The 16,745-nt window shown below is 37.3% G+C and overlaps 2 protein-coding genes across 4 annotated transcripts; one reads left to right on the top strand and one right to left on the bottom strand.

The window, feature by feature from the left end:
• The first annotated feature begins 3,915 nt into the window (after window positions 1–3,915).
• Window positions 3,916–5,166, top strand: LOC148847956 (uncharacterized). Its single transcript, XM_088948137.1, has 3 exons — window positions 3,916–4,130; window positions 4,282–4,493; window positions 4,613–5,166. Exons 1-3 carry the CDS (start codon window positions 3,947–3,949, stop codon window positions 4,994–4,996), a joined length of 780 nt encoding a protein of 259 aa, XP_088804263.1. The 5' UTR covers window positions 3,916–3,946; the 3' UTR covers window positions 4,997–5,166.
• Window positions 5,167–7,294: 2,128 nt separating this feature from the next.
• On the bottom strand, window positions 7,295–14,574 carry LOC148847955 (uncharacterized). 3 transcript variants are annotated; one of them, XM_088951256.1, is made up of 6 exons: window positions 13,775–14,281; window positions 13,220–13,486; window positions 9,111–9,372; window positions 8,766–8,962; window positions 8,190–8,377; window positions 7,295–7,803 (listed from the first exon to the last, which is right to left on the bottom strand). In XM_088951256.1, exons 3-6 carry the CDS (start codon window positions 9,267–9,269, stop codon window positions 7,517–7,519), a joined length of 831 nt encoding a protein of 276 aa, XP_088807382.1. In that variant the 5' UTR covers window positions 9,270–9,372; window positions 13,220–13,486; window positions 13,775–14,281; the 3' UTR covers window positions 7,295–7,516. The 3 variants fall into 3 exon arrangements, with proteins under 3 accessions (XP_088807382.1, XP_088807383.1, XP_088807381.1); XM_088951257.1 differs by having other exon boundaries at window positions 13,220–13,412; window positions 13,775–14,266; XM_088951255.1 differs by lacking the exon at window positions 13,220–13,486 and having other exon boundaries at window positions 13,775–14,574.
• Window positions 14,575–16,745: the final 2,171 nt, after the last annotated feature.

Raw genomic sequence — 16,745 nt, 5'->3', positions numbered from 1 at the left:
TATCAGAAAGAGAAAGAGATTGAAAGAGAAAGAGAAAGAGAAAAAGAAAGAGAAAGTGAAAGAGAAAGTTGGTGGTCCCCTTTTGTATTTATAGATTTGGATATTTTCTATTATGGCTTATCAGGTGACCGGTTCCGTTTTACCCTAGAACCATTATTTTGTCAAAAACCCTTGATTTGGTCAATAAACTGTTGATTTGGGCAATTGAACCATTCAAACCGTTCAACAGTTTTGACTATTTTTTATTTTTTATAATTTTAATTCTTATCAGAACAGACCATCTATTTGATTCGAATGATTAAACTGTTCAACCCAGAAACCAAACCCCTGACCGATTCATTATCTAATTTGGTTTTAAAAACCTTATTTCCCACGATCAAAAATGAGTTTATCTAGTTTAAATTAAAACAGATCTGTCTTAAACCTCTGTGTTGGGCTATGTATGATGATTAATACAGGCTGTCCACCACCCAAAGCTACATTTAACATTTGGATAGCAAAAAAGAAGGGTTATATGAATATAGTCGGTTAAATTCAATGATATGGGATGTGTAATTTTTTTTGCTTACTGTGTGGTGCATCTAGCTAGGGCTCGGTCCCATTCATGTACAAGTTGTTGTTTGGATATAATCGTCACATTTCATTCTTCCACCTGAAGTTCCCTTTGCTTTCTTTTAAAGAATGAGCAAAATATATAGCTAATAGGGACTAATATTGATTGAGAATCATTCTTTCCTCTGCTCACAAGATTTTAAGATCTATATCCATGTACATGTATGCCCATGTATGACTATGACTATGACATAATTCAGATTTTGTGTTTTGTGCTCCACAGTCCACACCACGATTTTAAATATTGATGTTTCTATGGAACATGCCAAAGTAGAAATCCACTTTACAACAATGCCATTTATCTATTTCAATCAAAGTCGTCAAAACAAAAACCTGGAATTCAAAATGATATGATATCAATGCTCGATTTGATTAGATTTTAAATTTATAAGTTCAGAACTGATTAAATTAAGCAACCGATGAATATAAAAGCTTTTACCATTAGTTTTGAGTTTATGGGCGTTCATTATACTTTTAATGAAATAAGGAAGACTTGTAAAGAAATTTCTGGAAGAAATGTCCAAATAATCTTAAAGAAAGAAAAATGTCAAAGTGACCATTTTGTGAGAGAAGGGAGAATGAAATGATGGAGATGGGCTCCTATCAGGGCAAATCTGTGCTCACACTGTTCTAACAGCCTTTTGCAATCTTGCATTGGGAATATCTCCCCATGAAATAAAGCATACTAGTAAGGAGATATTCTCAGTACAAGGCAGTAAAGGCTGCTTGAAATGATGCTTGGTTGAATATAGTAAGCATATTTCAGCTCTTTAATTAAAAACATGTGAGTTTCTACTGAAATCTCACTTGAATACGATGCAACTTTTTTGTTTAATTTCATTCTACCAATGTGTCATTTTAATTGAAGCGTGCAACTTAGTAAATATGAAGTTTGGAGTCTGAAAAGTAAAAACATCTCTCAAAAAGCTCGGAAAGCAATTCCTGAGAAATTTGTTTTTTTTTTTTTACGAACATCTGAATGTAGTGAAGTAATTCCATAATCTGAATGCTGTGACGTCTAATTAAATATACATTTTACAAATCTACCCCTTAAACCTTTATTTAAATAATAATAATAAACAAAATAATTAAAAGAATACGATATTATAGAAAAAATTATAAAATAATAAAAAACATAAAATTAAAAAATGATTAATTAAAATAATTAATAAATAATATTAAATTACTCCTCTTCCTAGCAAAAGAGTCATGGCCATCTCCAATGCAAGGAAACCTATACATGATTAGTAAAGGTTTTCCTTCCTTTTCCTACTTTTTCCTTCAAACCAAATATAACCTAAATTTATTTTTTTCTTTATTTTATTTTTTGTCTTTTTGTATGTGTGTGTGAAGCACATGAAGCGTATGCTTCTAGCACGCCTTATGAAAAAGGCATATGAGGCATACGCCTCAAGGCATTTTGGGAGCACATTGCTTGGAGGCGCACCTCCAGACATATGCCTCCCATGCCTTTTAAAACACCGGGTGCTCTCTTCTTTTTGTACAAAAAAAAAAAAAATAATAATAGAATCCAAACAACTATCATCATTCTAGAATGTTAATGTTCAGAAATGCCTATTGCAAAATATGTAAACTTTAGCATTGATAGACTAGAATTATGTTCCTCATACCATGTTTGCATGTTCTCACCACCTGTTTCGTTACCAAGAATAAATGACAAGTAGGGGGGAGGGGGATGTAGTTAACTGTCCACTTTCACCGGTTATTTGAAGAAAAATTGAATAATTTCTTAGGTAGATATAACAAAAGCAATCAAGTCCCTCCACCAAGGGATTGAAATTTAACTAATTAACCAAATTATAATCTTCATTATTTCAACCTTTCATTATGTATATACCTTAGGTCCCATTTGTTTCCCGGATTCAAAATTACTTTTCCTAAGTGATATTTATCTTCTTACATAAAAATAATCAAATAAGTATTTTTTTCACCGGGGAGAAAGTTGGTGAGACATGAAGGGATAATATATTGTCCCTTCTAATTCTCTCTTTTTAATCCTAAAATAATCATTTATCTCACTTAGCTATGAAATAAGAGAATACATATAGATGCATTTACCCGGATAAACAGCCAAAAGCAAAATGAACAAGGCCTTATTTTTACTTAGGATATTGGGATTTTTTTTTTAAACATCAATTCTTTCTCAACTTTTGTATGTTAACTACGCTGGAGAATTATTCATAAATTTTGCTATAATAAGTGACCTCTTTTTGCTTTAATATGATGATAATCATTAAAATTTAAAATTTATGAACATGCACATGCAAGGCATGTGGCACTCTATTGGTATTATAAAATTAAAAGGTCGTTGCTCATTGCATTGGGTTAAGATAAGCTGAAGGTAGCTGTGGCCGACCAACCCAATGTATCCAATATTTTTTAGCTCCATGGAGTTATTAACGAAACTCTAAAAAAAATTCCAAAAGTATCGGAGAGGACATAGCCCGCCTAGGCCAAGTAATATTGATCAATCTTAACTTTCAAATCCAAGCGCAGGCCCAATAAGTTGTACTGGGCTGGGATTTAGTAATTGGATTTGACCTGCCCAATTGCACATAAGGGCAGCTATCGATAACCATAGGTTTATGAATATATAGAATTAATAAAAAAAACAAAAATAGAGAACGTATTGTTTTTTTTTTCTGAAAAGAATAGAAATGTAGGGATTACATCCCCAAAAGTCGAACAAATAAAGAAGAAGGGAACGGGAAAAGATGAGATGCAAAAAATTTAAAAAAAAAAAGAAGAAAGAGCCTCACAAGTAAGCTAATCAACCGCCTGATTTGGTTCTCTGAAAACATGTTGATATTAAAGACCTCCTTCGATTAGATTTCTCCTTCGTAAGGAGCTTGAGATAATGCCTTTCAGTTTTCAAGGAATATTCACCTTAGGGATGACAAGAAACAAATCACCGCTAATACCTTATCAAGATTGTTTCGGACCATACTGGCCACTTAATCAAAAGTAATTTGATTGAATCGAGTTTGAAAGAACCTACACAGTATGGGCCCAGGTCCAAACTTTAACGAATTCTCCACACGGCCCAGCCCAAGTTGCATGAGACAACGAACGAGTGCTACACGTTCCTGAGCCGGAGCACCGCGCAGATGAGGAGACAACTCGTTGCAAAATTTGCAATTCTCAACACGTATCAAGCCACCTGGCATCAGGCCAGGCGACACCAACATTCTCATCTTACACCAGCTGTTGCACATCCGTTGCCATCCTCTAAACTCTCGTATGCACAAAAATTACTAGCAGCAGTAGAAGAAGAGCAAGAAGAACAGCAGCAGAATCAGCTCGACAAGCTCAAATGGACGATAGCAACTCGACCCATTTGATCCCGTTACAGGATGAATCAGGAAAGCAAGGAGGCGAACGGCCAAAAGAACCATGGAGTGAACACACTGTCAAAAGCATTGTTTATGCCGGCCTTGACGCCATTGTCACCTGTTTTTCCCTCATCTCTTCCATCTCCTCCGTCCACTACTCTTCCGGTGAGCCCACCACACCCACATCGTCGTCTTTCTCAGCAGAATACAACGTACCCAACGTCGTCAACGTGCTGTTATTGATCAAAAGCGTCTTTTTTTTTTTTTAATTTATTGGTCTGAAAATCTTTCTTTTGTACTTCAATTTGTTGTGCAGTTGACGTGTTAGTGTTGGGGTTTGCGAATTTGGTGGCCAACGGGATATCATTGGGATTCGCAGATTTCATATCGACTGGCACCAAGAAGGACGCTATTGAAGAGGAGAGGTTGGTTACAGAGTGGGATGTAAATAACCAAGGCCGGCAGCAGCAAATGGAGCTGATGCAGAGGTATCAACAACTTGGGATGAGCCTCGAAGATGCCACCACTGTGAGTAAAATAAAATCAGATGAGGCAATCGATCGATCGACAACCAGAGCTGGCTAGCTTATGGTTATTCCATTAATTGATTTTGTTGGGGTTTTAAATAATAAATATTGTTTTGCAAGGTGGTGAACGTGTTTTCCAAGTACAAAGATATATTGATCGACGAGAAGATGACAACCCAAAAAGGAATGCAATCACCGAACAATGAAGAAAAGGCATGGCAGAACGGGGTCGTGACACTGGCAGCGTTCCTTGCATTTGGCTGTGCCCCTCTGCTTCCTTTCGTGGTGCTGATCCCTTTCACCTGGAGTGAAAGGGTCAAGTTCTTGGGTGCATGTGTCGTGTCTGCACTCGCCCTTGCCCTTCTCGGTATAGCCAAGGCCAGGATAGCCGGCCGGAGTTATGCGTTTTCCACCGCTGTAACCCTCTTGAATGGTGCCATCGCTGCCGCCTCTGCTTACCTCATAGGATGGCTACTCAGGGACGTGGCCGGCCTGGAGGACTGAATTAATGGAATGCCCCCCAACATTTCTTTCTTTTTTGTTTGTTTTATGTATGCATATATATGGTATGTTGGTATATATCATGGAATAGGATAGAACAACAATGTATGATGACATGGGAAAAAGAAATGTTTTGATAATCAAAACGGTTTGGGTGCCGAACTGGTTAAGCAGCATGGAGTCATGGAATGTGTTGATTTCGTTAGTTAATACAAAGTTAAGCTGCTCGGTATAATTTATAAAAGCATTAACGATTGTAATTTAAGATGATTAATTCCTCCAGTAGTTAAAGCATTGACACGGGAACAGGGCAGGAGCATCGATTGGAATCATTATTGTTATTGCCTATTATTGGTCCTTGAGTTGGCTCACATGACAGAACAGAAGTACTGAAGTGGTATCCGTTGAAAGGCCAAAATATACGCTAAGTATTTTCAGCAGTCTATATAGTGAGGATGATAGAATAAATAAATAACCATGCAATGATCGAGAGAATTCAAAACTATGCAGAGCACACTTGTTTTGGAAAAGGGCCACGGACACGGAGGAAATCGTCCGTAGGTGAAACCCATATGTAATGATAGTTTGCCATAAAAATTCATTACAAAGACCCCCCTAAATTTTTACATTTTTTGACAAATACCCCCATGGCCGAAGAGGGGTCCAGTTTTCTCTAGTATTACGATTAAAACATTTCTCAGGCAACCCACTGTATTCGGAGAAGAGGGGTTGAAGTATATGGTGCTATTGGTTTGTATCGATAAGCGTAAAAATCAGTAGTTTAGATTATGCATGTGGCTTCTATGTTTTAGTTGATGCAAAAAACCTTGTACTTGTATGTATTTTTACACCGTACAATATCAGTAGTAGGGAATACTAAGGCTCTGTTTGGTAAGGGAATATTTTGAATATTCTTTTTTTTTCATTTGTTTCAAGAGAAATAGGGGATGGGGTGAAAAAAAAGTGGGATGTGAGATCCCAAAATTGTGGAATCGGGGCCGCATCAAAACCGTGCGACCCCAGTGGAAAAACTCGAAAAGACTCGAGTGTCTTCATCTTCATCCTCTGCCCCACCACTGCCACCGCTAGTAACCACCATTGAAAATGTTTCCACCATGATAGAACCTAAATCGAGCAGATCGAAGGTTTTCTGCCATGGTAAAATTTAGATTTGGGTTTGCAGACACAGATCGGAGCTTTAGTCATAGAATTCTCTGTCTCTCCCTCCATCTTCCTCTTCTCTCTTCTCCCTCTTAACAATGTTTTTCTATTATTTTCCCATATATAAAACCAAATAATGGAAGTATAATTTTTTACACTTTCCCGTCTCATCCCACCCAAATCTTCCCACAGACCAAATGGAGCCTAATGATTCTTGCTTTTCCTGTTTACGATTTATGGTTTAAGTGTGGTGATGGGTATCCATAGCGGTTTTGGTTGGAGATGTCTTTTCTTACCATTCAAATAAATTAAAAAATGATAATTTGGGGATCTATAAAATAAAATAGTTAAATAAAAATATTTTCAAAGATAATTGACGAAACACTAATGGAGAAGGGTCTTTACCAATGCATATCTATGCATAAGGGTAATCTAATTCTTTTAAAGATGCATCTGCTTCTCTTTCCTTTGGTAATTGGTACTAAAGGATTTGTCATTTCAAATCTTTTTCTTGAGAACTTTGAATATGGTGTTTTTTGAAAGCTTTTGGTAGTAGAGGATTTGTCATTTCAAATCCTTTTCTGAAAGCTCTGTATATTTTTTGAAAGCTTTTTATTTGTATAGCCAATACCTACAGCTGTCAAAACATCCAAACTGAGCCTAATCAATCTCTACATCCATGCTAAAGCCTCACTTATCATTCTTGCTAATGGTTGGAAGGGGTAAAAGAGGGTAAAACAATCACAAGGTATCTTTTAAGTCCATTTAAAAAAGTTAGATTTAAGTCAAATAATGAAAACTTCGAGTCTTTTACCCAATATTTAATGATAGTATAGAATCACTTATTTACCTAGCTAATAAAATATTAGCATACAATTCGTCTCTGGAATTTTCTCTAAAACTGATCACTGTTCCTATATGATGCTTCATAACTGCTAATTATCTTTTAGTATTTCAGACAATGTTATTCATTTGACAGCTTTACGTTAAGAAACACTTGGATGAAACAAAAATACCCCTTTTAATAAAGGATTTTTATGACTAAAATGGCCATTGGATTATTTACTTGAAAAATAAAAGAACATGGATAAGTAACTTATCGAAAAGCAAATGGAGCCTAAAAGGTAAGAACAGTAGCGATGGTGAAATGGGATTTCTTCTCCATTAAAAAAAAGAAGTCACTGAACATCCCCATGGTTTCAGCAATCATACACAGATGAAATTCTAGAGATACATTCCGACAAGCATTTTGGAGGGAAAAAAAAGGAGAAAATCCAGTATCAATTAATATGACGAAGTGGGTTGACAATTGTTAATTGAATACAAATTGTCTGATTTTGATTGCACAACAAGCACATTTACCTACTTTACCTTCTTAACAAGACTCGAAGTCCTGAACTCTGCATCATCTTTGATGAAACTCCACCAGAGGTAGCTCAAAGGGATGGTGGCAGCATGCCAGAGAGCATGAGCGTCCACAAATCCTTGGTATGGAGGGAAATCATATGTCTCTAAGAGCATGGCAAGGCCTCCACCCACAACAACCACCCACAATTTCCATCTTGACGGATGGCCAGACAGCCCAGCCCAGACAGCCCACAGAAGAAGCTGAGCTATGCCCATGATAACACACACTTTCATGTTCAAACCTGTCATAGTATGTCAGACCATCAATACATGCGCAAGTACTTGATGAAACAGTAAAATACGCAGTATATCTAAAAGGATGATTTTTTAGTGGGAGAAAACTACGTCCTAGTTATTCACCAAACTAGATCATAGTTGTACAGGTAAAAAAGTTGACAAGGTAAAATCCATGCAATTGAAAGTCAATAGTTGTTAAAATGATGGAGTTTCTTGGCTCTTAAAATTTTGATTATTCCAAATAGATCAGGGACACCATAAACATGAGCAAAGCTTAACAGAGTATGCGAGAGGATCTTAAAAATTCTTTACAAATATGGTATTTTAGCAACGTGTAGCTGTATGTGTATCTTTTAATGGAGAAATCTTATGTGAACCAATCAAGGCTTACCATAGTCAAGTTTATAGAAGTTGAGATATAAGATATGGGTTGTCACGAATGCAATTAATGGAGCAGAAACCATGACTCTAGCAGCCTCATCCTTGACATTGAAAGTTCTAAGTATGGCTAGAATAAGGGTGTATCCAAGTAAGGCCACAGCTGAAGAGTAGTCTAGCTTCTCTGTCAGATCTACATCTCTGCAAATGATTCGATATAGAAAAACAGAAAAAAGAAAAACAGGGAAAGTGAAGTTAGCCAATTTCTCGAATGACGTATTAATTATTATGCACAGCAGAATTGCAATTTAGTCTCATTAGGCCAAGAAAGATAAATATCTGCACACGTGACACTCCAGTGACGCTTCCAGGACATCTTAAAGGGTGGAGGACAGTTTCAAACAATGTAACCAAAACTTCCTATTTACTCCAAAATGACAATGAGTTAATCCTTTTATTTTTCTTTTCTTTCCTTTTTGTGTGTGTGTGCCCATCTCCTCCCCCTTCATTAAGGAAGTGGCAAAGTCATCAGGAAAAAGAAAAAGGAAAAAAAAAAAACAAAAGAAAAAAGAAAGAAGCAAAAGATTACCGTGTGTGAAAAACAGCACTCCAGAACCAGGAATTCATTGATAAGAGCCCATAGATATGCCACAAGGTGGTGTACTCATAATACGTCTTCTTATTTGGCCTCAGAGGCAATTTGTAATACAGTAAAATGAAAAAAGATAGCCACCCATGGAACTGTATTGCAAGGTTTAATATAGAAAGTGCCACAGAAACAGGCTCCTGAAAACATGAATAATGTCTCTTTTTAAACTATTCTCTTATCATTTTATTAGAGGCAGGTAAAGCCGACAAGCAATTAAGATTGAAGAAACTATTGATTTCAAAGTGGCACTCGAATATAAAAATACTAGGATACTGGGATTCAAACCTGAATGCCAAAGACACGCCAGAAAGGCCACTTTCCATGATATTTGACTGGTTTGTTACCCAGTTTCTCTCTTTCCCTGTCTCTATCAAGCATGCAGTGGTACCGACAGTCACTCTGACAATCCCACTGTTTCCACCTCAGATATAGTGGTTCTTGCATGTACCATGGACCATCAACAGGGATCCCATCAGATGAGAACCTGCAGTGCTGAAAACATGTATCCCCAACACAACCAGTCTTCTCACACTGGTCTACACAAGACCTGGAATCCAAAATTTTATTATGAAATTATATATCACGATTCAACCCAGCCTAGTAGAATCACAGGGAGAATGTTTGTTATAGATAATAACCAAATCCAATTCCATCTATGTTAAACTACTTTCAAGGAATAGAATTTTATCAAGCACATGAAAGACCAAAAAGATTACAAAACAAAATAGACCATTATCCCACTTATTTCTTTAAAGAAAATTAATTAAAAAGCAAAAAAAAAAAAACAAAACAAAGTATACAAGGTGTATATGGGCTTTGTAGCCCATGTGAAAAAAAAGCAGAAAAATCTAAAGAAAACAAAAAAGGGGAATGTCAAAATAAGGATCCACACCCTACAAACCCGACCTTAAACATCATGATCAACACTTAAACACAATAAAGACCCACTTAAACCATGCACTGTGCAGCCCCAATAGAAACAATTCTTAAATACCCAACCAGAACAAAAAACTAACCATCCAATACTTAAAGCATGCACTATGTAAACCACCAGAAATGAAGTTGAAGTACCAAACCTGAAGAATGACCAACCAACCAACGTGACAAACACCCAGAAAACTTCCAAGGACCCATAATCCGCATGCTATCATCCCTTCCTGTCAAGTCAATTTCCACTCCCCCCCCCCCCATATCTTCCCCTGCCTCTAGTTCTTTTTTCTTTTTCCTTTGATAGGTTTCTAGTTCCTTTTTCTTCTTTTTTTTTTTCCTTATTATGTTGAGAAAGAGGTAATTTCATTATAATCAGCAAGCTAAAGGGCTATACTAAAGAGGTATAAAAGCTACATAACAAAAAAGGACCTCTTAACCCTTGATTTAGCTAATCCATGAGCCATTGGGTTTAGCTTCCCTGGAATCTAATCTGGCCATTCAGCAGAGATGGGATTTCTCTAATTTCACTGAGAAGATGAGAGATAGTATCCAAGGGCCACTGTCCACACTTTAAGACCGTAAAATAGCCTTTTACAAGTCTCCAATACCAATAGTTATCAAAGTGATTTGATAGATACCTAACAATTCTGAGACCAATCAACAGGGCTTTAACCTGTGCTCTATTGAACTGGACTCTCCTATTGGCCCACTAAAACCCATAATGTAGCACCATCAGCCCTGCGGATGATTCCACCAATTTCTGCTGCACTAATGTAGCACCCATAATAGATACCAGTAACTGCATTTTACCCTTGTAATTTCATTGGAGAGTCATTCCTTACAGTTGTACACCTCCTCATGTACCCTGTTCCTCATCTTTAATTAAATCATTACTTTCTTCAAAAGAATATACTCTTTCCTGCATTCAAGAAATAAGATTGTAACATTTGCAAACTGAAGATGGGAGATTTGAATATTTTCTTTTCTGACTGAAAATCCATGTATAAGGTGAAGATCTTGGCATTCTCAAGGAGATAATTAAGGATGTTACAAAAGGAGGGCGATAGGATCAGCCTTGTGAAAATCTACAAAAGAGATTGGTGTATCTCCCCTAACATACGTTTTCCATGCAGGGCTAGTAGTGAAACAACTCCATACTTACAACCTCCTATGATCCCCCCCCCCCCAGATCTAAAGACTCTTTTCAGGACATCCTTCTTCTCACCACCCAAGAAGAGGGAGAAAGCTTTATGGAGGTGCCCAAGAGCAGCTGTTCTATGAAGAAGTGTGGACTTATAGATACAATTTTGGATAGAGGTCTAATGATGACATGGCAAGGAATTGGAAAGTATAACTCGGAAGCCTAATGATCTGCAATACTTTAAGCTAAACTTTGATGGAGCATTTTAAGGAATCTGGGAAATTCAGGTATAGGAGGACTTTTCAGATGCCATGATGGATCTATAATGGTACTATTCAGGATCCATTGGGAATGGAAATTCAACAAGGGATGAACTGATGGCAGCATCTCTAAATTATAGAAGCCTGACAGTGGAGGGAGACACTAAGGTGATAGAGGGTTGGTTAAGAAATAATTCCATAGGAACTTGGATATACAAGTATTTGTCTGATTACTGGCGGCAGAGCAGAACTGAATGCTACTTTTCTTTGGACCTCGAAAAGTGGGAACAGTTTGGCTGATAGATTGGCTAGACAAAGGGAAAACAGGGCGGATTCATAATGGGGTCGGGGGGAACCTGGTTTTGTATTGAGTGGAAATCATAGTGCTTAATAACTGTCAGCTTCATTAATGCTGCTAAATAAAAAGAAACACAACGAGCAATCTTGCATCCCCTTGGGGTAGTTAGCCTCAGCTAACTCCCACCACATTACATTACCATTTTCTTATATACCACTTGGCCCCAATACATTCTGTCTATTACAGCACCTTGTTTTGCAAACCCATTGGCAGACAAGGGTGTCAATGTTATATTTTGTTCGCATTTCCTCTAAGATGTTTTTTATTTCTCTAGCAGCATATCTGTATTTCCAAGAGACAATCTGGGCCATGCCAAGTTCATGTGTTGCACATTTACACATAACACACCAGAGGGCAGGCCAAAGAAGGAAGAGTTTAATTCTATGCTACTCCCTTTTTAACTTCTTTTGTGACACATCTTCACAAGCTCCTTTTTATATAGGCATAACAAGTTCTTTTCAGGTTGCAGAATGGAGGAATGATGGGATTAGGGAATTTCTGTTCTTTATTATATAAGCTTGTTTCTGAAAGATGCTTGAAAAAATTTTAGCATTTTTTTAGGGATACCCTTACATTTTACAGTAGCAGTGGTTACTTTAAATGGTGGACCCAAGCCAGTGGTGCTGGCAGTGGATGTGACAACAGAGAGAAAGAAGGATTGGAGGTTTGGGACTTGGCAATGAAAAGGAAAAAGCAAGAAAGACAAAGGGGGCTAGAATTTGGAAAACTATTTTCAAAAAAAAAGAAAAAAGAAAAAAGTTGGCCTTGGCACATAAGAAACAAAAACATGAATACAAGAATGGTGAAGGCTGTGCTAATCCTAGTATGAGGACAACATACACATGAGCTTGTGAATACATGTTTCAATTTTATTGTATAGCACAATTGACCACAGCAAAGTGGTCGGAGCAGATCCAGACTCAAATTTAATTGCATTTTTTTTCATATGCAGCATGCCAACTTGGTTGCATATGCACTTTTTTCATACCAGCAACAATGACCAATGAAGTTTTTAAATAGAATACTGTCAAATCATTTGCAATCAAAGAAAATCAAGAGTAGGGAGAATGGGCATATACAGCTTATGGCTGACAAATACAGCTTATGATTTAATATTTGGTTAGCTTCACTTAGCAACAATGAAACTCATACATAATTTTTTGATGAATATGGAACCCATACATTATTGCATTCCTTGTTACAATCTCGGCCTTAAAACTCATTTTAAACATAGACAAGAAACCATGTTTTCCCTTATACATTTATATAAACCCCATCCTTGATTTCTAGAGAATATCTTTTCAGCCATTTGTTTGACGTCATGGTCCCATTGAATCTAGAGAGCATAGGACTTTTAATGTACTTTCCCTTGTTAGGTGCAAAAACAGAGTCTGGGAAGGTGCCCCCCCCACCCCCACCCCGGTCCCCCCCATACACCTTCCACATTGGTTTTCTGCCTGGATACCATAAAATGGTAACATGCAGCTTCAATCAGTACCTAAAACCAGTTACAGAATAACCTTTTTTATGAGTGTTGGCTTTTAATCCTAGGTTTTCAGGAAAAAAAATTGATTGACCATCTGAAAAATCTTTATGGAAATTACTACAGGTTGAATGGTTTAAGCAATGAGGTTATGCTCTAGACCTCAAACATAATGCATCATGCAGTAATTATGGGATCAACTTCCTAAAGTGATTAACTAACCTTTTGATTTAAATCCAGCTGACGGTTGCTCATTTACAAATGGATGTAGCTAAGCTTCAATCTCAACTCTCCCAAGAAAAGGCAACATAATGTTCGAGAAACTTCAGTATATTTTCTTGAATGGGAAATCAAGGATATGATGATATTGTACCGGTCAAATAAGTCCCAGGTTCCTTATCCCCGTCCAATCTCACTGTTCAATGACCACCGGTTAGACACCATCAACAACAATTTGTGTCTTACAACCAATATACTTAGCGCCTTTCCCTACAGAAGAGGATTATTCTCATTCAAGACTACCCATAAATGAGAAAGATCTACTTTACTGGTTTATTTCCTCCACTTTCTTCCAAGATGTTTAGTATTTATTTATTTTCTTTTGTCACGGTAGAATTACATTTGGAATCTAAGCTCTCCTTCCATTTCTTCAAAGTAAATAAAATGTACTTATGATTTATGAAATCCATTTTTGATCAAGATAACGCATTAAACAACAATTTTAGGTAAAGATTTACCTAATCACAACTACCAAAAAAGAAACGAACAGAAACCTACTTGTAAAGCGGATCAGAGTCACCGGGACTGGCGTTGAGAACTCCAACCAAACACGAAAATGCCGCGCAAAAAACAATCCAATAACGATTTGACATCTGGTTCAAAAGAATCTCTTCCAAACAAAAAATAAAGCTCCGCGGACCTCCAAGACCACATCAACAGCAAGAAGATATTTCGTTAGAGGAAGACTAATTATCATCCATAGAATCAGAACTAAGACAACTCCAATCGTCTCCAACTCTCCGATACCTATGAACAGACTAACGTTCTTTACTAAAAGGCAAATAGTAATTGAAAAAGACTGAGCGGGGAAGAGGTCTGAAACCCTAAGAATAATCTCAGAGGATGAAATGGGTATCAGGCGCAAATGTTTCTTCAGTCGCAGGTTCGACGGAGGTATAGATTTCAGTCATCATCACTCAAAGCTCTGGAAAGCAGACCACCCGACTCGTGGCCTATAGAGTTTTCAGGATGGGATCTGCTCCTCACACTGGGTGACTCAGATGTACAAAAAATAACTTATAAATACGTTTTCAATGTTTTCAATGCATGGTAGGATGTGCGTGTGAGACGCGTGTGAAACGCTCATAGTGAGGAGCAGATCCGGTCTCAGAATTTTCCTTCTCGTGGGCCAATTGAAAACGAACAAATGGAGGGTTCTCTTATGTCAAAGACCCGAAGGCCAAGATTTCGAGAACACACATCTGAAATGGGATTCAGTCGGTGCAAAGTGCGTTCAAACAACCATGATAGCCTTGCATTAGTAATATCTCTCTATGAAATAAAATATAAAAGTACGGAGATAATACTAATGCGAGGCCATCTCCACATATGCTTGTTTGAATGGAGACTGGTGTTCGAACGGGCCTTGCAGTGACTAAGCCCATCTCCACACATCTCGCAGCACTCTCGTGACTTCCAATCACATGCGGACATGTCAGCGATTACTTAATTGGTGGGTCACAAGGAATTGATATCTGTTCCTCACAAATCGCTCGTAACACCCCATTCCACCGTGGATTGGGAAATCTCTCATGTGTGGCTTAAACATGCTATGAGGTGGATGTGAAGAACCCTCTTGTGAGGAGTAGATCCTCTGTCGCAAGGGAGTCCTGCCGTGTGCACTCAATTTTCAACTTAGTTTGGAGCTTAGATCTGTTACCCACGAGATGATCGCAACAAAATCTTTGCATCTGCTGCAATATGATGGCCGCAACAAAATCTTACAACCTTCAAATAATTCACGGTCACACAAGTTTTCAAGTCAGTGACAAGTGGCAATTATTTCCACCCAATATTACCAGCTAAGCCATCTCGCAACTTTTGTGTCACACATTTATCATAGAATTATTATTTAAAGAGAACATTTCGAGGGAAAAAATAATATGGCCCTCTATGTCCCTTCGTGGAGGAAGCTTAACTAGTCAACACACAAGACTAGAGAAAGTTAAAATGACAACATCAAAGACGGAACACTTCATTCAAACCGAAAGACCAGAACTTTGAAGCTGACGTTTCAACCATTTTCCAGAATTTACTTCAATTCAATAAAGAAATGAAACATAATATCTTCATTCAAGTTGAAGTGAGATAACTAGTTTTCTTTAATATTTTCTTTCAGTCGCCTCCATAGACTGGTGTACAAGCATTTGAAATTTCAGTTTTTGAATCCTCAACAGTGGTGCCAAAAGCATGCGATCAACTTGGAAGTCGAAATGTGTATAATTTGTTTTAGTCTAATTGGATGAATGCAACCAAGTAATTTTACTTGTCATTTTATCAATTGGACAGTGCAAAAGCACCTATGACATGTGTTTTCTATGAGGGTGATCAACTGATCATTTTATTAATAAAATGAGCTAAGTGGCAAACCATCTACACCGTGGACCAGGTTCAGTCTGATAGTCAAAATTTAATTTGTTACAGTGGGAGACAAGTTTTTAATTGAAAAATGACTTGTAGAAAATCAGAATGAATGTTATCATTCTTCACCTAATCAAGAAAAAGAAATTATAAACTGAAAACAAATCAAGAAAAAAAATTATAAACCGGAAATATTGCATGGGTAATCATTCGTCCCTTTTGATAAGTCAAAGGGATCTCAAAACATATTATAACATAAAACAACTAGAAACAAATCAAGAAAAAAAATCACACTAAAAATTACAGAGAAATCTGTAGTAGAAGCGATAAGAATTACAGATGAATCTGTAAAATGAACGGTTGAATCTAAAGGTCCTAAATTAAACATTACATATTTCAAATACCTTTTTAATGGCGTGGATGCAACTTGCAAGATGAACCAAAATCACAAAAACCCTATAGAAGCCATGAGAAAATCCGAAAGAAGAAGAAGAAGAAGAAGAAGAAGAAGAAGAAGGATACTTGGAATCACAGAGTCGTAGATCGTAGGTAATCCTCTTCGGCGGCGGCATCTTCACTTGTTGCACACTCGCACTTGCTCTCTGTTTGTCTGTGAGACTGTGACTTTTCGTGTTCTCAGTCTTCTCTTCTCACTTCTCAAACCAGTTCGACAATTCAAGACTTTAAGTTTCATTCGAACGTTATGAGGGTTTTTTCTTTCCTCCCATCTCATTAGATAAAGTGATAAAATCTAAGATACAATAGGGACCACAATATAAGTGTGTACACCAATAAAATTAAATATAAATATAAAAATTATATATATATAGGGCTCGAATAGCCTCGCGAGCTTAACAAACCGAATTACATAGTATTCGAGCTCGGCTCGATTAGTAAATGAGCTCGGTACTCAGGCTTGAATTTGGTTCGAAGCTCGGTCTGGACCGAGCCGAACCGAGCTCGAGCTCATGAAAAGCTCGGTTCGTATCCACCCCTAATTGGGAATATCTCCCTTGTCATTCATGGGGAGATGTTCCTAATACGTGGTGGTGGTGCTTGGTATGGATGTGGGCACACCTTGTGGGTAGTAGATTCCGAGTGTGGATGA

The sequence above is a fragment of the Nelumbo lutea genome, chromosome 6 (genome assembly GCF_056320005.1).
Source record: "Nelumbo lutea isolate HS-2025 chromosome 6, American lotus-T2T, whole genome shotgun sequence".
NCBI classification, from domain to species: Eukaryota; Viridiplantae; Streptophyta; class Magnoliopsida; order Proteales; family Nelumbonaceae; genus Nelumbo; species Nelumbo lutea.
The sequence above is the reverse complement of the archived record's forward strand: the minus strand, read 5'-3'. Positions and strand labels throughout refer to the sequence as shown.

Bases quoted from the DNA above. Each gene is read 5' to 3' on its own strand.
- LOC148847956 (XM_088948137.1), top strand. From the start codon at position 3,947: ATGGACGATAGCAACTCGACCCATTTGATCCCGTTACAGGATGAATCA. The intron at 4,131-4,281 runs GTGAGCCCACCA...TTTGTTGTGCAG, and splicing joins CTCCGTCCACTACTCTTCCG to TTGACGTGTTAGTGTTGGGG. The intron at 4,494-4,612 runs GTGAGTAAAATA...TTGTTTTGCAAG, and splicing joins GCCTCGAAGATGCCACCACT to GTGGTGAACGTGTTTTCCAA.
- LOC148847955 (XM_088951255.1), bottom strand. From the start codon at position 13,869: ATGTCAAATCGTTATTGGATTGTTTTTTGCGCGGCATTTTCGTGTTTG. The intron at 9,373-13,774 runs GTAGGTTTCTGT...TTTGGATTCCAG, and splicing joins GACTCTGATCCGCTTTACAA to GTCTTGTGTAGACCAGTGTG. The intron at 8,963-9,110 runs GTTTGAATCCCA...TCATGTTTTCAG, and splicing joins GGCGTGTCTTTGGCATTCAG to GAGCCTGTTTCTGTGGCACT.